The sequence below is a fragment of the Sciurus carolinensis genome, chromosome 3, assembly GCF_902686445.1.
Source record: "Sciurus carolinensis chromosome 3, mSciCar1.2, whole genome shotgun sequence".
Classification (NCBI taxonomy): Eukaryota; Metazoa; Chordata; class Mammalia; order Rodentia; family Sciuridae; genus Sciurus; species Sciurus carolinensis.
The window spans coordinates 128363963-128385436 of NC_062215.1; the positions used below are offsets into that span (position 1 = coordinate 128363963).

Consider the following 21474-nt stretch of genomic DNA (forward strand, 5'->3'; position numbering starts at 1 on the left):
CCTTTAATTATTTTTTAACTCGAGATTGAGTTCCCTTTCATCTTCCTTTTTTTATTCGAATGCCCTTAGCAGAGAAGGGCCACGGATTTAAATTCCTGGCTCACTAATGTGTGTCTTCCCTTTTTACATCAAACACATTTTGATTTGTCGTGAGATTTTAAAATTAATTATTTAAGTATTTTTCCCAAGTGTGACTGAGCTCTGTTTGTTTTCACCCTTTCCTCTTTCCTCATAAAAATTTATTTTCTTAAGATCAGTGGAATTGGTGCTTTGCCATGACATTGTGCCCTCTCTCTGAGGCAGTCATATCTTTTGTGTCCAGAGGTGATCAATATTGTAAAAGTATTCCTTCTAGACCCTAAACCAAGCTCTGCAGTAATAACAGTACTGCTTGTTATGCTTCAGCCCCTTTGAAACCTAATCTAGCACTGCCGTGGGCCCTGAAAGCAAGGCTGTACCGGTTTCACTATACCCCCAAATCCTTTCCTGATTAGACTGCAAGGTGATTACCTTGGTTAGCACATATTCCCGTTTGACTCTTTGCTCTGAGACAAATAAAAATAATCTTTGAACTCTATTTGCAATTTTGATTTTCTTTCTCTTTTTGCAAATCTGAAGATGTGCTAATATTCCTTTCAGAAAAAACATTCATTTCCTGGGCTCCGTTCTTCCATTGGCTCTCTTGTGCATTTAACCCACAACTGCTTAGTGACTCTGGAAGTTCCCCAATGACCGGTACTTTTTGGTTTCAGATTTAAATAGTTTTCCATTTTAGCCTTTGTAATAATTTTAGGTAAATTACACTAGTGTTGAACTTACTGTGTTGGATAATTTTCAAAAAGTTTTAGTGTCTGCATTGCCAACATTTAGTCCTTAGGAAGAATGCTGGGTTTCAAATACTATATGTATATTATCTCATTTAATTGTCTAAGAATCCTATAAGGGAGAAATTATTAATACCATTTTACAGATGGGGAAACTGAGAATCAGTAAGTTTGTGATATGTTCAAGATCACAAATGATTAAAGCCACAATTCTAATTCAAGTTTATCTAATTTTTAAAAAGTCCTTTGTGTGCTACTTCTTGAGGTGAATCAAAAGTATTGATTGAAGTTTCACTGGAAGTGGAAATCCTATTCTACTTGTTCTTCATCCTTTATAATACATCAAATATTGTGCCTTACAAAAAGCAGCTCAATATGTATCCAGCAGAGTACCCGGTTTCATGTTTTCATGTTTTGTTTTTCACTTAAACAATTACAATCACGAAAGCTTTTGAAATGATCTCAACTCAGTCATCCTAAGGATATGTTGCAGGAAAGGAGTTGAGAGGGTTGAAAGGGAAGACCCTTTTTTTTTTCTTTAATTCTTTTTAGTTATACATGACAGTAGAATGTATTTTGACACATCATGCATACATGGAATATAACTTCCCATTTTTGTGGCTGTACATGATGTGGAGTCACACTGGTCATGTATTCATGTGTGAATATAGGAAAGTTATGTCTGATTCATTCTATTGTCTTTCCCATTCCCATCGTCCCTCCCTTATTCCCACTCTACCCTGTCTCATCCAGTGAACCTCCCCACTTCCTACCCTCCACATATAAGAGAGAACATTGGGCCTTTGTTTTTTTGCGGATTGACCATTTGGGATTGACATTTCACTTAGCATGATAGTCTCCAGTTCCATCCATTTACCAGCAAATGCCATAATTTCATTCTTCTTTGTGACTGAGTAACATTCCATTGTGTACACTTACCACATTTCCTTTCATCTGTTGAAGGGCACCTAGGCTGGTTCTATAGTTTAGCTATTGTGATTTGAGGGGCTATAAACATTGATGTGGCCACGTCACTATAGTATGCTGATTTTAAGTCCTCTGGGTATATGCCAAGAGGTGGGATAAGTGAAGACGCTTATTTCTTGCCAAATTCCAAATACATTGTAAACTTTGACCTCTCAACATCCTTCAATTTTGGACAACTATCTGGATCTCTCTACACAACTTCTTAAGGATGGAACCTATCTTACTTCTCATCTTTACAGTAAGATTGACAGGCTCTTAAAGCTAGGGATTCTTTCTTCTATTTAGTTTGCATTCATCCTCCATCTACAGTGCCTAGGAGTGCCCATCAAACCAGTGGTAGATATGCAAGGCAAACATAAATGCAGCTGGTGAGTTTCCACTCTTACCACACATGGACAAAGGTCAGGACCTGATTCCCTTCTACAGCAAAGGAGGTGATTTTCAAGAAGCCAGGTCCAGGCTATATTTTATCATCTCTTCAATAAATATTATGTGTTTGATGTACAAGTATTTGCATGAGGCAGCAGATGTACAATGGTGAAGGACATGGACTTTATAATCTATGGTCCATAGAAATGGAAACCATTTTACTATAGACCAGACAATGGTTGCTGCTTCTCCTTTTACTCTAGTGCTCATCTCTTTTTCCTCCCTTTGTATTTTGCATTTCCACTTTGCCTCTCAGGTCCCTGCCCCTCACCTTATTTTCTAATTAATTAATCCTTCCCTCATCTCTCGTCATTATTACAGATACTATGCTAATAATCTACTCAATTTGAAAATGGTTTTTCTACTATTGGTCAAAGCTCATCTCCTTCTTTTTATGAGGAACCAGCATCACTTCACCTATTTAAGGGACCAGCAGAGCCCTAACAAAATAATCCTGAATGCTATTAAAGCTGTCCTCGTGGACAGTATCTTGTGGGTGCCTTTTGTTATCCAAGTGCCCCCCAAGAATTTTCAGGCTAATGGGATGGAGCCTGGGATATAAGTAACAATCATTTAAACATCAAATATTAGCTGGAGAATTGGAAGTATTATGACTCAGTGGGTTTTCTGAGAAAAGTCCCTCCAAGGAGACAGAGCTAGCTGAATTACAATAGGAAAGCAATGAAAGCATGAGGAACATAAGGTGGAATTATGGAACGATCTGCAGCCTGGGGTACAAAAGACTTGCATGCTAGTCCCCACCTTCTTGGATGGTGGTTTTGGGAAGTTGAATTAAATTCCCTGAGACTCTGTTTCCCTATCTATTCAGCTTTGACACTATGAGGAAACCTTCTTAATTGACCTCAGTGGGTCCATGTTTTACGCTGGGCTCACTTGTAGTTATTTCACATCTGTACATGAAAGTTTCGCACTTTACCTAAAAACATCTAAATTTCCAAAACAGATCAACTGAATAGGTAGTTTACTACATTTTTAAAATTAAAATTTATTTAAAAAAAAAAGATTTCTCAGAAGGCCCAATTTTGTATCCTCTGGAATAATTGACAATGTCTGGAGACATTTTTGGTTGTTATAAGTCAGGGATGCTGACTTATAAAGGGGAGGGATGCTGCTAAATAATCTGCCGTGCACAGGACAGCCCCTGCAGCAAAGGGTTATCCATCAATAGACAAAAGTTGAAAAACAAATTTAAAGGATACTATACACAATATTCATGCTCACTAAAACTTTTTTAAAATATGTTTTTAAGGTTTTTTTAGATGTTAATGGGCCTATATTTTATTTATTTACTTATATGTGGTGCTGAGAATTGAACTCAGTGCCTCCCATGTTAGGCAAGTGCTCTACCATTGAGCCATAACTCCAGCCCAAATACATTTATTTTAAACAGCACAAATTAGCAACAAAGTAGCAGACAAGTTATTTAAAATTTTTGTAAAGATATGATGAAATGGATATCTTATTCATTGGTGCATATTTTTCTAAATACAGTGTTTACCAAATTTATCAAAGTCTTAAAATGATTATTCCTGTTGGCTCAGGAGACATTTTCAATCTAGAACTCCATCTTATGGGAATCATGTAAATATGGGGGAAAACAGCACACAAAAATAGTTAAGAATGATAGGAAAAAATGAAGGCAATCCAAGGGGAACAGTTGAACACATCTCACTAAAGGAAATTCATGTAGCTATTCTTAATGTTTGTTAGAACTTTGTAGTAACGATTAGAAATACTGTAAAGAGGAAAGGAGAAGATAACTGCATACTATGCATGATCACCACAAAGCAAACCAAATCAATGCATGAAAAGATTGAGGGAAATGCAAAACCCACCCATAAACATTGATTTACAGAGGTTCTGACTGATATATAGCATTTCAAGCACACTGTATAGGTCACATAAAATATACTTGAATACATTTTCATACTTGTATTTAGTGGGTATATATCATCTGATACCTTTTCACATATGTTAAGTTTCGTAATTTAAAAACCTAAGAAGACAAAGGGTTTGCTTTTTATTTCCTTCATTATACTAAGGATGTAGTTACACGAGACTATTAAACAATGGGGCATACTCTCATGCACTATTGATTGGACTGTAAATTGATATAACCTATCAAGAAGATCCCTTATGCATGTGCTTCGATGCAGCAATCCCTCATCATCTTAGAAACATGCCAGCACATCTAAGGAAAACAGTGTATAAAGATGTTTATTTTATCATGGTTTGAATAAGCAAAGTTTGGGAGCAAACTAAGTGCCCAGCAACAGAGGAAGGGTTAAATAAATTATCCTTCTATGCACCAAACTTTTTATAAGTAGACCATCTTCACATATTAACTTTTATCATAAAAGTTAATAAAGGCTTTTCAAAAGCAATTGGCAGAAGATGAGCCGTATATACTATCAGCTTTGGCACTGTGATGCTCATGCTACTTCAAATGTCTGCTGGGTTCTCAGGGTTTGGAAACCAAAAGTGCATCTGTTCTTACCTATGTATTTATTTTGTTTAATAAAAGCAATAAATATTAAACACATTTGGACAAGGAATGAAGAGGTGTAACTGATCTAAGTTTGCAATAGAATGCCACTCAAGCATGTCCAAAGAATCAGTAAATTAAATTTCATTTGTTTTAATTAATAGTAATCAGTGTAGTCCTTGACCTAGACAGGCTCCCCTATTATTGGGAACTCAACAATTGTTCTCAAGACAACCTGCCATCTCTGTCCAGGTTCTACTATTAGTGTTTCTTCCTCATAGCAATTCAAATTCACCATATTAATTTTCCTCATAGCTACTTCAAAAGTTTATTTCTCACAAGAATTTTTCTTAACTGCATGCCTGGCTCCCTGCTTATCTTCTTCCACTGAAAGATGTAAAAACAAACAAAAAGTATAAGGTTGGGCCATCCAAGGTGAAAATGTGGCTGGGCATTAGCACTTCTTTCTCACCCTGCGTACACTCCAAAATACCAATGAAACCTCTACCCTCAAAGCCCTCCCTCTCCACTCTCCTTAACCTGTAGTTCACACCCAGTCTTCTCTTTTCATCACCCTGATATCCTGATATCCCTACCTCAGGTCCTTTTCAACTATCCATTTCTTATCTCATATTAACTTCTTACTGAGCATTCCACCAGATCAAAAATCCCAACCCATCCTTTCATACAGCAAGAAAATTAACTCTTGCATTCCTACAAATTAGAACCCATCTGACTTGTACCATTGATTTCTTCCTCAACACAAGGAAATGCCTCAGAATTTCTCTAACTTGCTATTTCCAAGAGAACCCACCTCCTTCTTCCTTCCTTCCTTCCTTCCTTCCTTCCTTCCTTCCTTCCTTCCTCCCTCCCTTCTTCCTTCCTTCCTTTCTTCCTTCCTTCCTTCCTTCCTTCCTTCCTTCCTTCCTTCCTTCCTTCCTTCCTTCCTTCCTTTGCCAGGGCTTGAACCCAGGGTTACTTAACCACTGAGCCACATCCCCGGCACACACACCTCTTTTTGCTTTTTGCTTTTTAGGTATACATGGCAGAGATTGTATTTTGACATACTACACATACTCTAATTAGGATCCCATTCTTGTGGTTGTACATGATGTGGAGTTCCACTGGTTGCGTATTTGTATATTCCAATTTCTCTTTTTCTTTTCTTCTTTTTCAGTCCTCCTCTGTATTCTTGGTCTCATTTCCTCTTGCCTGGCTCCATCACTGGAGAGAGTGGCTGCCTCTCTGCAATACCACCCTTCTCTCCTGTTCTACTCATTCTCCCCTCTTATAATTAATATATTCAGAAGTCACTTGTTCAAAATGAAACAAAAAAAAAGAAAAATTTTCCTTGACGTTGCGTCACCTCAAGCTGTTGTCTTCTTGTGTTCTTTCCTGTGTCATCAACATTTATAATATTTTCAGTGTCTATTTGCACATAATTCCCTGTGTAGCTGTTAGAATAAAAGTAGACATTTGAAAATATACAAGAAATAGTCTCTGATTTAAGCTTCATATATTTGGGGTTAGAAATACATAAAAAACTTCCTGAAAACAAAAATTTTTCTCCACTGATGGTTTGAAATTTCTCACCTTCTCTTCAATCAGATCCATCAAGCCCTTGATCAGTTTTCCAGTGTCAGCACCACCAAGGACCCATTGAGTTCCAAATCTCAAGGTTTCATCACAGTTTTCATCTTCTGTGTCCTAATTTTAGAGAATATTAAGAATTTTTAAAGGATTTTCATATATGTAATAGAAATTAATTCCTTGTAAAGGAGATATACCACCACACCCCAAGCTCTGACACTCACTTATCAGATGAGAATAAGGGAGAGAAAGTGATTTACTTAACATTACCCAGCAAGTACATGACAGAACCTAGACTTGGCCCCATGTTTTCTAACTCCCAGACTTGCCCACCCCGTCTTTTTATGTGTACTTCCATCATGTTTTCTATGAATGACCAAATGAATGATGGATGCATCTGTCTTGGTGACCCATGCATCCAGAATGCAAAATATTTGCTAACTGGTTCTTCCTCTGACCTAGTTGGACAGGAGTAAATGCTGCACCAAGCATGGAATTACTTCCCAGTAATTGTTGCTGTCTAGGTTTCACCACAAAATGCAATCTGACCTTAGGCACCTGAGTGGGGCAGATGGAAGCTAGACCTGCTGAAATGCTGTCCTCAGTATTCATGTCATGAAAGTGCCTTATACATAAACCAGCTTTATAATTAGGATCTTTAGTGCCTGAGTAACTCAATAGCCTTAGTTTAAAGAGCAGACAAACCCTCATTTTATCAGATTTCACTACAAGAAGATAATCACTGAACGACATTCTAATTTACAAATAATCACCTTCATTCAAGTATTTTTCAGTAATCAAAGAAATTGGAGATCTAAATGCCCAAACTTAATGCACTGCTTAACTTATATAACATTTAGTCAATGGCTTAATTCCCACCTTGTTATGTTCTAATCATTCTGAAACTCCTGGGACCCTGATAACATCTTAAAATGTTTAAATCAATGCCTCACTTGCTTCCTTTTCTTATAAAAATCATGAGCATAGTCTGTCTGGATTTGCTGCCTTGTCTAATTTCTTTGCAGGTAACTTTTTTTTTTTTTTCAACTGCCTACATCTGTTGTCTCATGAAAATTGTTGTCTGATAAAGTCACCTCTCCACCTGCTTTTTCTAAAGTAAGAGGTATAAACACATCTGGGTTTTAATCTTCTAAACAATCTTTTGCTTATAATCCTAATTAGTCCAGCCATTTACTTTCATTTTTTGCCATCTTATTTGAACATTTTACTGCCATTTGAAATGTTTTTGGAAACTTGCTGCTTATTGTCTTTTTCTACTCTAATATGTAATTTTTCCTTAATTTGGCTTGTTTACATAGCTTTCTCCCTCCTTCACAATTTCTTCGTAAATGGATATTTTTAAATCTCTTCCATATGTCTACATAACTTGTCTAAGATCTCTGCTAGGCATTATTTGTTTGAAGTGTTGTCCTTTTCTTTCTTTCTACTTCCCTGGATAAATCCACCTTAGTTTTGTCCTATTTTTCAAGGGTCATAATTAAATTGAATAAAATCTTTATGTTTGCAATCAGGATATGAAACACACTTTCACTTACTGGGTACCCATCACCAGGTACAATATTGTGCTTAGCTGTGAGATGGAAAAAACAGGAGGAAGATCATGAAATCAGAAATATAGTACACGAATTTTTATATGTAGGGAGAGTTGAAGTCTCACAGAATAGTCAGGATATATAAAAAATCAGAATTGAGGAAGAATATGTAAATAGAGTAAGCAAGTGTAAGTGAATTCCCTAAGAATCAGGAAAGGTTCTTGGGAGTGGTGGGCTGGGGGAGTACTGGGGAGTACTGCTACAGCTGGTAGTGGCAGTGATGTTTGAGGAAATTGCACAGAGGCGAAAATGGTTCAGACCATTCCTGACTTCTTGTTGGCAGGAGGAAAGAATCAGAGAATCAGAATGAGAGGGCAGGGGCAAGTAGGTGAGAGTGTAAGATAATAGTACCAGAAATTCTCCCAAGAAATGTTTATCATTTCTAAGTTGTGGAAATTCTTCACATAATTTTGAGCCTGATTTTTGTCAGTTACATGCGCTGCCAATATCTTTCCCTAGTTCTGTCTTGTCTGCAACTTTTTGTCTTTGAAGATGACTTTATGAGTGCAAATTCTTAATTTTAGAGTAGTCAAATTTATCAATCTTCTCAAAATTAGCACTTTCGTATCTTGTTGAAACAATTCTTCTCTACCTGAGTTTAGAAATATATTTACCTATATCTATCCCTGAAAGCTTTCAAGTGTAGATTTTGACATTTAAGTTCTGAATCCATCTGTAGTCAATGCTAATGATGCACATCTTTTTCCTGGCTCAATTTTTTTGGTGGTCTCTCTGTTTCTCAGTGTTCTACCTACCATGTCCCCTCTGATACAAACTAACAGTTGCACAAATCTGTTTCAGGTTCCCCGTTCTGTTCCACTGATTAATTAACAATTAATATTCCTGACCATTAACACTTTTAAGTGCTATTCTTAATTATAATAGCTTTATAATATGTTGTATTTGGTACACTATTAAATCTATAGATCAATTTGGATATGATGGGTAGTTAGGTAGGTAGATAAATGAGTCGAGTGCACCAATGATGATAGCTTTTATGAACCCAGAATTATGATTAATACAACTCTATGTACTTGAGATTCAAAGGTTTCCCCCAAGTGGGATGGGGCTAGATACTACTGAGTGCAATTTTGGTGTTTCTTTTTAGCCAAATTTTCATTGAAAACCAAATTTTAATTTTTTTGAATCAATACTTATTTTTTAAATCAGGGTATATCTTGGGTTGTATAATGACATCAAGGGGGGGAACAAGATAAAAATCACACAAAAAAATCTTTACTGTTTAAATCAAACTTAAACAACTAGACTATTGGTTTGTATAAATCAAAATTCTCAAAAAACCTCTTATTTGTCTTATAGCCCACATTCTTGGAGGGTACGAATTATGTATATTGACCCCCAAAATAATGTCTATCAAATAGTTATTGGAGATATGAATGAATAAACAATGATAGAGAACATCATGGAGAAGGTATACATTTCTCATTGAATCTTTAGTTTGGTTTTATGAACTACAATTCTTCTACTAGAGAAATAAAAGCCCACATTTACAATTCCGTGCAACTGATCAAATTGTACATCTTCTGCACTGCCAGGCAAGTGTGCTAAGGGCCAGTGGCATTCATCAACAGTCCAATGGTAGGGACACACTGTGCTGGTTCCTGGGAGGAGCTGAGAATGGAGTCATGAGTCAGATCCGCACAACCTCTGTTGTTCTGACTTTCATTCAAGCTGAGAATACAAAATGAACCAAAGGAGAAAATGTCAGAACACTTAAGAATAACAAGTGTAAATTAACTCAGTGCAAACTATGCACCGGTGCTGGAGGATGTGAGCAAATCACCAGGTGCCCCTTGGATGATGGGAGGCAATGAAGATCCTGTGAGAACTTTGTCACACTGTTGATGGCCTCACTGCGGTTTCTTATTGTTCTTCTAACTAGTTGTAGTTGTCATAATTAATGTTGATTTAAACAGATAGGATGTTATCCATATTAATCTATACAGGTTAAAAGACGTATCTTGAATTTGTATATTAATTATAGATCTAGATCTATTATAAAAATGAAGAGTTTCATAGAATAGAAAATAAAGGAGCATATACATGGTATATATGAAGAATTAGAAATGTGTTAACAGATTATTAAACTTATAATTCAGTTCCTTATATGGTTTTACTGTATGTCGGTGTGTGCTGGCTGTAATATAAGCCATATTTGTTACTGTGGGTTGGTCCAACAAATTTGAAAGTCACACAATTTGAATAACAATAGGATCTGTGTGGCCACCTTAAAAGGTCAGTCCAAGAACACTGTACTCTGTCTAGTACACAGGCAGTGATAACTCCTCAAGGTCAGACTGTAACTGCTTTTCTCAGACTTATACTTTGTAACCTTGTCTTTTCAGCTTGGCAGTCAGACAGTAATTTTGTTTAAAACAGATTCTTCCATCTCTTACAGCTACTTGCAAGGCCAAGGGTTCTAGCTGTGGCTTCCCAAGTATTTCGTCTCTACCATGAGTTTAGAAGTCATTGTCCCATCTTTTCATGTCTTTATTCTGCATACTTGACTTACTCTTCATCAGTAGTGCAGGATCACTGTTATCACTGCCCATTCTGTCATTCTGTGTCCCACAGAGCAATGTCATGATGAGTCCCCATAGACATGATTGAATCTCATACTGTAATTTCCAAAATGTATATGGCTTATTTTAACTATATTTGAGTTTGTATTCATGAAATGTACTCCCTAGGCAATTATGCCATTCTCTAGGAGTAAATCTGTAATTATTCTGTAACAACTGTTTTGCATCTTTTCTTTCCTACAGAAGTTTTGTAAGTTTCTGAAATTCAGAGAATAACATTTGAACTAATAAAGTTGAAATTGTCAGCACTTTCCCTCCAAGGCTCATTTATCAAAAGTTCTGGAAACAATAAAAATGAATCTTTGCAGAAATAGGCTAAATGGATTCTATGTATGGAGCCTGGTTCTGTTAGTTTTTTGTTTTGTTACTAGTATCATCTTTTTAAAGCTGAAAGCAAAACAAGACAATCTTAGAATCTTGATAAGGTCAGTCTTACAGATCAATCTTCAATACTTGAAATGAGCACATACTTAGCAGATATTTGTCAAATGAGGGGCAACCTAGAGGAGAATCAAGGAGTTAGAACAAAGAGCCCACTAAAAGCCAAAGGCCAATAGGTCAGAGACTTGAATGCCAGATTCTTATCATTGCTGGGTTTTTCTAACTTCAGGTAAGAACTCAATGTACCAGTGGACTTCATGCATGACCCCATGAGTTGAGTAGGTAACAAGAACATGAAGTTACAATCATGTCAAGTGACATGGGGAAAGTGGCAGAAGCAAATAGCACAAGGGATAATGGCTCCTAACTAGAGTCAAAACACTTGAGTAACTAGAATGTACTTTTTGATTTAATTATTTATTTTTCATAATAGGAGAGACAGAAAGTAAGGAGCCTCTGAATATAACATTCAATTTATTCTGGACAAACCAAATACACTGAAAGGTAAATTTTTGAGGTGACTGAAAAAGGAGACAATTTTTTCTGGATACATTTCCTCCATAAGAGACTAGGCTTATTCTCTCCTTTGGTGGGTAAATCTCATGAACATTCACAACAGAAGGCATTTCATAATTCTTTTTTGTTGTTTTCCATACTTATGAGACATTTCATCATACTGTGATTTTCCAAGAGTGGCCCATGAATATCCTCCAGATTGTCCTTGGAATAGTCTCAACATACCAATATTTTCAATAATGTTCACATCCTTATGTCTGGGATAATATAATTGATGGTGATCACCTCTCAAAAACATGGTGGGTTCATTATCAGAGTCTTTCATTCTGTTTTGATGCACCACGGATCCTGCTGAATTTAAGAAGTATGGGCAACCTAATTTAAAACAAACAAACAAACATGAATTCAATTCTTTTCCACAAACAGTGTAGTTTTGGCAAATTAATTATTGGTATTAAGCACCAATTTTTTTAAAAAAGACAAATTTCCCTCTGAGTTTTTTGTTGGTTTTTGCAAATGACCTTCTTATTATGAAGAGATTATTATGCAATTAAGGATCTGAATCGCATATGTGCCTATGTCCCTTATTTATTCTACCTTAGCCCTTTCTCTTTGAAACTTTCAAAGTCCATGTCAAGATTTTGGAGGAAACACAGAATGTCCTAATATTGGACTTACTGTCCTAGGTTTCAAAAACAAGTAATACTTGATAGAAAAGAATTAGTCCAGTATCATTTTTGATCTTGAGAGCACTCTGACCTCAGTATTCATAATATGTGGAAGAAATCAGCAGTACCTATCACTTTAGTTCTATAAATAAATGGACAACTGACAGGGAGGATTGCTTCTTATTAACTAATAGTCACTCACGAATGGGATCTTGACTTTCTGTAGTGTTGTAAATCTTCCCTTTTTAGAGTGCAGGATGTTAGACTTAAAGCAAACACACATCTGTGTTTATACCAGATGGCATGTAGACATTTCCTATTATTATTCATTCTTCTGTCCATTGCTACAGATGTTATAAGTATCTTTTATACTTTTCCTACTCCCACAGGCTAAAAATAGAACCTAGCATTAAACATAACAGTAAATGAAGAGGCAAAGAAAAGTTAAAATGAAAACCAGGTGCATTATAAGATTAATTTTGTCCTTAATCCCCTCAACAAAATAAAAAACTTGCAGTATATCCAAAGCTACAATTTTTTTGTTATTGCTGCATAGATATCTCTGGGAGGAAAACCGATTCTTCCTTCATAAATTAGACAATTGTATAGTTATTGTTCACAGAGAAGTTTTAAAACTCTATTTGAAAACTTCAGATCTCCTTCTCTAGTCCTTATTTAGTTCCGTTTATAATCTAAGAACTGTATTAATTTTATAATGAACAAATATTTGACCCTTATTTTCTAACTCTATACCATTCAATGCTTAATTTAATGATATTATTATCTTGAGGCAAGTCAAGGATGCAAACTCCATTATCTGTGAATATTCTGGCAATATGCTACCCAGGAATAAAACTTAACCGACAGACCCAGTGACCATCTACTGATACAATTAGGAGAAGCTGAGTCCTTACCTGGTCACATTTCCCAGTTCCTGCATCGATTTCTTCTCTCTGAGGATCAGAGAGAGAATGTAGAATATGGCCCATTCTCAGCTTCACTGATTCACTGAATAATATTCATTGAGGGTCTACCTTGTACAGAGTTTTCTCAACGACTTTATTTTCAGCACTACTTTGTTTTCACAACTTCAAGACTTTGAAAAAATTCGCGTTACCTAAATACTGCCGATATGAGACTTGAGAAATGACTCTTGGTCCATTCTCCATACAACTCTTTCTAATAAGGACAAAATAAAGTCAGGTATATCTCTAGTTAGTAGGCCTAGGCCTGGAGCATCAACTTTATTTCCCAAGGAAAGTAGAAGCAAAGGAGTTTTCTTAAACTGTACTTTCATCTAATCGTCCAGTGAAAAGACATAAATTTACTTTAAAATGGTTTTATGTAACTAACATTTTCTAAGGTTTACTGTAACAGGAGGAAAGGGAAATGACACTGCGTAAGATCACAGAATAAAGGACTTGTGTCACTGGGATACTGTTCTTGGAAAATTAATAGGCTTCAAAATCAAGCAAGATGATTAATGCTGGCTTTCATTTGATCTATAAGCCACAATGACAGGCACAGCATGCCCCTGACTTGCCTGGCATTGTGATTTAATGAAAAGAGAAAAGCTCAGAAGATGAAGATGAAGGGAAAAAACAGAAACCCTTCTGTATTGGGTCAGAAATTTCTTGGTTGATGTACCCAGCTTCTGATTTCTAAATCTTGATCAGCTCCATGTATGTGAATATTTTCTTTCCAAGACTGCAGAATAAAAGGTGTTAGTTTTTTAAACACAGATGACAATTTTATAGAAGGAAAGTGATGGACAGCTTCACATTTTCTAAAGGAAATGCCATTTGCAAAGACATAAATAATAACAATGAAGTTACTATGGGAAAGTAGATGTGCTAATCATGGGTATGCTTTAATAATAAAATTACTATGACATTTTGGCTAAATAAAATCAGCTTTGGAAGACTGTTGGTAAAGCTGGATTAGAAGATGGTTAAGGTCACAGAACACACTGATTTAAGTAAATGTATCATGTTCTATCAGATCTCAAGATCTGATAAGGATGACACTAGGAACCTGAAAAAATAATCTTCCTAAGTCCCCTGTCTCTATCTCTTATTAGTTCAAAGCAGTAAATTCAGACTGAGACAGTATATAGGTCTGGGGTCAAAAGATCACCATGTGACTGAGAGAGATGGAACATTAGACTCCTATGTTACATATTGATGCTACAGTGGGAAACTGGAGCTGTCATGAAACCAACCTCGTATCCCCTCACTGTTTTTCTTAAGATTATTGCCCTAATTATTGCTTACCATAGCTCAGAGATCTGCTACAATATGATTTACACCCGCTGAATCCCTTTTGGATTCTACCATTCATTCCGGTTCCACTCCCTTTTGCTCCCCCTGGCACTTCAGTTTGAGCCTGATCCAAAGTTCCTGTCTGATTTTGCTTCCAGAGATTTCTTCAGAGACCACAGCTTCTTCCTTACTCTGCAGAGCCACTCTCCAGGGGATCCCTTAAATCAAAGCAAATAGGGATGTGCTCTGCATCTTCACAGAGATTCCTTTTCCTGCGACTGGATACTCAGATCTGCCTCTATGGCATTCTTAAAATGCTTTCATAGTTTATTTCATTCATCATTCATTTAAAAAATTTATTGGTGTATTATAATTATAGATAATAGTAAGATTCATTGCAATATAATTTGCACCTGCAGGTAACATAATTTTGTCAATTTCATTCCCCAATACTTCCCCTTTCCTCCCTTCTCTCCTCTCTTCCTTCCTCTCCCTTATTTCCTTGCTCTATTTAATTGGTTTCCTTCCTGCTTTTATGAGGTCCTTCTTTTTTTTTTTTTTCCTGTTTTCTATCGGCTTTCACATATGAGAGAAAACATATGACCCTTGACCTTCTGAGATTGGCTTATTTTACTTAATATGATGATCTTCAATTCCAGCCATTTTCCTGCAAATGACAAAATTTCATTCTTTATGACTGAGTGAAACTCCATTACATGTATACACCACATTTTCTTTGCACATATATCTGTTGATAGATACCTAGGCTGGTTCCATAACTTGACTATTGTGAATTGTGCTGCTATAACATAGTTATTCATGTATCACTATGGTATGCTGACTAATACTTTTGGATAAATACTGCAGAGTAGTATAGTCGGGTCATTTGTGGTTCTATTTTTTGTCTTTTGAGGAACCTCAATACTGATTTCCATAGTGGTTGTACTAATTTATAATCATTTTACATTGTTTGTGAACTCTTTTTTATAAGTGTTTCCCCCACGTCCTCACCAGCATTTATTAAATAAATAAATACACACACACACACACACACACACACATATATATATACACACATATATATATATGTTTACTTATTATTGTTTTTTGGTACTGAGGATTGAACCAGGGGCGCTTTACCACTGAGCAGTATACCTAGTCCTTTTTGGTTTTTCCTTTGTGACAGAGTCTTTATAAGTTGCTAAAGCCAGCCTCAAACTTGTGATCCTCTTGTCTCAGCCTCCCAAGTCACTGAAATTGCAGGTATGCACCACTGCACCCAGTTATTTTTTGTACTCTTGAGATTGCCATTTTAACTGGAGTAAGATGAAATCTTAGTGTAGTTTTGATTTTCATTTCCCTGATTGCTAAGGATGAACATTTTTCACATATTTCTTGGCCATTTGCATTTCTTTTTATGAGAAATCTGTCTAGTTCCTTTGCCCACTTATTGATTGGGGTGTGTGTGTGTGTGTGTGTGTGTGTGTGTGTTTTAGTTCTTTATATATTCTGAATATTAATTCTCTCTCAGAAAAGTACCTATCAAATACTTTCTCCTATTCTATAGATTCTCTACTCACATTCTTAATTGTTTCCTTTATTATGCAGAAGGTTTTTAATTTTATGCTGTCCGATTTTTTGATTCTTTGTATCATTTCCTGAGTTTTAGGAGTCCTATAGAGGAAGTCATTGTCTGTGTCTATATGTTGGAGTGTTGACCCTAAGTTTTCTTCTAGCAGTTGCAAAGTTTCTGGTTTAATTCCTAGGTCTTTGATTCATTTTGAGTTGACTTCTGTACAGGTGAGAGACAGGGTTCTAGTCTCATTCTTCTACATATGGATATTCAGTTTTCCCAGCACCATTTGTTTAAAAAAAAAAGTCATCTTTTCTCTATCCCATGTTTTTGGAATCTTTGTCAAGAATCAGATGACTACATCCACATGAGTTTGCCTCTGTGACTTTTATTCTGTTCCATTGGTCTGTGTGTTTGTTTTTGTGCCAGCATTGTGCTGATTTTGTTACTAGAGTTCTGTAGTACAGTTTGAAATAGGGTATTGCCATCTCTCATTTTATTTCTCTACATTTACTGAGTATCTACAACATGTTCTCTAGGTCCCTTCTTCCAGTTAAAAACATAGTCCTTATTCCCCTGCATATCTTAATCTGGGGAAGGAGAACTGCCAATCTACAGATTGTGGCATAGAGGTACCACAAACTTTGATAGATATAAGTATGAGGGCTCTGGGGCCACATAAGCCAGCCTGCATGAATAGTTTAAGTTCCTAACACAGAATGATTGTGCTGAAAAATCATACAGCACTTTTTTTATCGTCAAATTTTATTCCCAAATCTTTTGGTATTATGCAAAGACTTTTTATTGAGGAACTACAATAAGTCAAGCAATGTTCTATATACTATAGTTTTGGTAATGAACAAAATAGAAATATTCCTGCCTTCATGGTTCTTGAATTCTAGTAAATCCAAAACTCTACTAGATAACACATGAATAAGTAAAATAAAGACTAAAGAAAATAGTGACATATACTAAAGAGAAAAATCAGGAAATATCAAACCTAAGAGGGAGGACAACATATTAGGGTAAGCAGGGAAGGGCTCCCAGGTGTACACATTACTCCGGGTGTTGCACTGCATGAACACACCTATTTGAGGACAAATAATAGATGCAGTAATCTTAACAGACAACCAGAAGGAAATCAATCACTTCAGGCATATTTAAGGACAAGTACGAGAGTGATTGTATACTCTGAATAGTTAATTTTCCCTACCCCGCCCCAGGTCCTCTTTTGGCCTGGCATCATCTTGCATGGGAAGCCACTGCTGAATTTCCATGAAACTACTTTCTACCAGACCTCATCCAATTAGAGTAAAGAACTGAGTCTCCAGAGATCTTTGACCCCAAATTGGCTCACCATCTTGGAAAACATCTCCTAGAGAAACACCAATTAAGTTCTTTGGTCTCAGAAAATTCAAACCCCAGTCCCTGTACTCCCTGCCCCACACAACTCAAAGAAACAAGCCAAAACCCCAGAGAAAATAGAAAACAGGACCTTTGTGACTGCCTCTGAAGGTGGTTCTTGACCAGTCATTCATTATAGGTTCCTCAAAGAATCTGATGAAAGATATGGAACCAGGTTCAGAAAAGTGTTTGATCTCAAGGGGGATATAAATCCTATGAAATGGGATGGCTCCATAGCAATGGAGTTTAGAATGCCTGTTTTAAAAGAAAAAATTCTTTTTCAGAAGAGGTAAACTTTTCTCATTTGTAGATATATCAGCATTCTTCAAACTTCAGAGTTACATATTTCTTATCTCCATTTACTATAAACATATTATTGTTTATAACTCAGTAATCAGGATCTGATCTCCCTCTTGATATCAGAAAAGTCATAAGACAGGAGCTGGGAAAGGAGTTAGTGACAATTCAGTGCAGGTTACCTGCCTTTGGAGATGCCACCATCAAATAGCTGCAGGAGGTACCCTCTGGGCACAGTCTCTATAACCCCTTGCCAACATCTCTGTGACCCTGCCAGGAGCCCTGTCCCAGGAGAAATACCGACTTATGCAAATAGACTGAGCCGTCTTAGAAAGAAGGTCCCCCACCCCTTCTGTGTCAGCGGTATTCCTCTGTCCAGCAATCATAGAATGAATCTTATAAACATAATGCAGAGTGAAAAAAACCAGGTATAAGAAAGTACATATTGTATATATACAATTATATACAACACACACACACACACACACACACACATACATACACAAATTAGGCAAAACCAATCTGAGGAGTAGCATCAAGGTAGCAATTATCTTAGGTGGGGCAGTGACTGGTTGGGAACACAAGAGCACTTCTGAGTATTGGTAATATTTTTTATTGTATTGTACTGTATTGTATTGTATTGTATGTGTTTCATTTGTGAAAATTTATTGAACTATATTGTTATAAAATATGTTTTTGTGTTACATATGTTATACTTCAATATAAAGTTTTTTAAAGAAGGGAATATTCTAATTTCTAAACCTCTATGTATTTCTGTTCTAGAATACAAGCATACATCATGTAATAAATAACAATATGAAAAAGACATGTTAATACTTTTGACATAATTTCTAAAACTTTTTTGATTCCAAAATAAATTTTAAAAAAGAAACAAAATCAAAGCTCATAGGTACTGATTTCTGGAAGTCAGCTTTGAGGGTGACCAGAGTAAGGGCACAGGGTAGAAATGGAGCCAGATTTAGGAGTGGCCTAGGAGGTCTCTGTGTGGGTTTGGATGTGGGAGGCATATGGCAAGTCACTACACTATCCTTTTCTCTAAAGAATTTTCAGTCTTCTTATCCTAAGTTTCCCTAATAGGACCCTGAATTCAGAGTCTTTTCAACTTGACCTAAAACACAGAGATACTCAAGAGGAAAGCTTGTCTGAAAGAACAAGTTTAAGGATGTTTGAGGAAGACAAATTGAAGCATCATGGTAGATTTAAACATAAATACATCTGATCCTAGCCTGCTAGCAGCTCATGATAATTACCATTCATTGATCTATACCCCTGTGGAAATAGACTTAAAATATTCATCCTATGTATAGTTTTAAAGATACTTACTTGTATTTTAAGGTTTATTCTTGAGAAGTTTTTACCCTGGAGAAAAATTACCGACTATTCCGAATTATTCCTGTTTTTAATAGCCAAAAGAAATTTTAAAAAATTAAAGATCTATCCTCTCACTCAGGATACTGTGATTTACAATTAACCCAAAATCACTTCGAGAATCCCATTGGTACACAGCCTGGGCCAGAACTTAACAGTAGAGGAAACTGTGCTTATCTTCCCTCCAGATGTTCCTATATGTACTCCTACATGTACTGAACAGATTCCTAAACACTTCTATGTATGTGCCATTGGTATGGGACATTCAAATAAAATTTTAACTTATTAAAGGCCTAGAATGCTGATTGATAGAGTATCTCAACCTTCCTGCCCATGAGATCCCACAGACCATTGTACCAGTACTAGAACCTTCTGTCCTTAGCTCCCAGGTGTGCATGACTGACATCTGTAGATATGTTTGAGAATGTTTTTATTCAGATGTCTGCCATGATCAGGGTAGAAACCATGGTTTTATATTTTGGTCAAAGTCCTGGACCCCTAAAATCTATTTTTGTTGAATTAAATTCATAGAATTCAAAGAATGTGGACTGGGCATTGTAAAACTACGTCCCTAAGCGATTGGTTTTATTGGTGAAATCACTCAATTCAAAGATGAATCTGTCTATATTCAAATTTGAAGTGTAAAATATTGTTACTCATGTAGTTCAACTTTAGAATGGAAAGGCATTCAAGCCATAAAAATTAATTTCCCAACATTTCAAGATCTTTGCTTACATTGTTTGAAGATCACAAGGGACCCATATTGAGTACAGTATTTTTTAAAATCTTCTTTCCGTCCCTAATTCTTTCATTAGTCAACACAGCTTCTTCTGCAGCTCCTCCTATCAAGACTCTGATCCTTCTTCCCACCACCTTTCACTTTTTATCAAAACTCTGCAAGGATGGAGGGGAAGAAAACAGGCAAAAGCTTGATTTCTCTTTGGATGAACAGTTAAAGGAAGGCAGGGGAACATTGATCATTTTTGTCCTATTGTACAGCGTTTGCAATCAGATTAGCATTGTCTTGGGTTGAGTTCCAGGGAGAGACTGAAATTTGCTTGCGAGGGGCTTATTGAGAAGAACTCTCAGGAACAACACCTGCAAAAATACAAGGAAGAAAAGGAGCACAGGACAGCTATCCTGAGCCCTGTTGGGTTTGCCTTCTCCCGGTGTTCCTGGAAATGTCAGGCTCAAATGACAGTATCACTGAGAAGAACTTCTTTGAGGAGGAATTAGATGAGGAAAATGTGATTTTAACCCTGGTCCCCGTTGTAGAGAAACCTAAACAAGAACTTATAAGGGAAATAAGTGTTTCTTCAAATGCAGATATCAAACATGCAGTTCACCTTCCGCAAACGAATGAACAATTCAAAGCTTTCCCAAAGCCTAACTGCAAAATACCTCTCCTTCCCTTGCCAACCATTTTGCCTCCGATTAATAAGGTTTCTCGGGACACTTTGCGAAACTGGTGCCAACAATTTAATTTGAGTACCAATGGCCAGAAAATAGAGGTTTATTTGAGGCTCCAGAAGCATGCATACCTCGAACAAAAATATGATATTCCTGAAACATTTCAGGAGGCCAGATTGAGGCCGTGTTCCAGGAAATGCAAGGAAGTGGCTGATGCAACGGGGCTGCGGAAAGTTCGTAATAAGGTTAAGAAAGAGGACGAGGCTAATGTAGTTGAAGTGGTAACTTCAGCTCAGGAGTCCATGTTTGCATCTTGGGCAAGGATCTCTGCCAGGGCTGCTCAGCGCAAGGCTGTGAATTCCTGTCCCATCCCTACTTCTGTGGAGGCCTTTCTACTGCAAACCTCTGGTGTCAGGTGGTATGTGGTTCATGGCCAGCTTCTCTCTGCAGACGCAGCAGGCTGGGTTCGCCTGCAGTTCCATGCAGGTCAGAACTGGGTCCCTGACACTCCCAAGAGGATGATTGCTCTCTTCCTGTTACCAGCCTGTACCTTTCCATCCCCAGGACTAGAAGATAATATGTTATGCCCTGAATGTGTAAAAAGGAATAAGAAGATGATGAAAGGATTAATTATGACGAGAGAGAAAAAGCAACGCATTGTAGACCAAAAGGTGCCACCTTAAGCAGTGTTGAAGTCTTATTTTGGCCTGAAGGCAATTGAGAAGAAACAGGAAAAAAGCTTTCTGCCTTCTGACTATTGGCCCCAAAACAGGACATAAATTTTGCAAAAATTCCTCCTTCCTTAATATCACCCTGATACCTAAACCAGACAGAGACACATCAAGGAAAGAAAATTTCAGACCAATATCCTTAATGAACATCGACGCAAAAATTCTCAACAAAATTTTAGCAAATCGCATACAAAAATATATTAAAAAGATAGAGCACCACGATCAAGTGGGTTTTATCCCAGGGATGCAAGGTTGGTTCAACATCTGGAAATCAATAAATGTCATTCACCAT

General features: G+C 36.7%; 1 protein-coding gene across 1 annotated transcript; it reads left to right on the forward strand.

Moving 5' to 3' along the window:
* The first annotated feature begins 20222 nt into the window (after positions 1-20222).
* LOC124979488 (developmental pluripotency-associated protein 2-like) lies at positions 20223-21134 on the forward strand. The gene has a single exon (XM_047543871.1). The coding sequence runs from the start codon at positions 20223-20225 to the stop codon at positions 21132-21134; it is 912 nt and encodes a 303-aa protein (XP_047399827.1).
* The last annotated feature ends 340 nt before the right edge of the window (positions 21135-21474 follow it).

Bases quoted from the DNA above. Each gene is read 5' to 3' on its own strand.
- LOC124979488 (XM_047543871.1), top strand. From the start codon at position 20,223: ATGTCAGGCTCAAATGACAGTATCACTGAGAAGAACTTCTTTGAGGAG.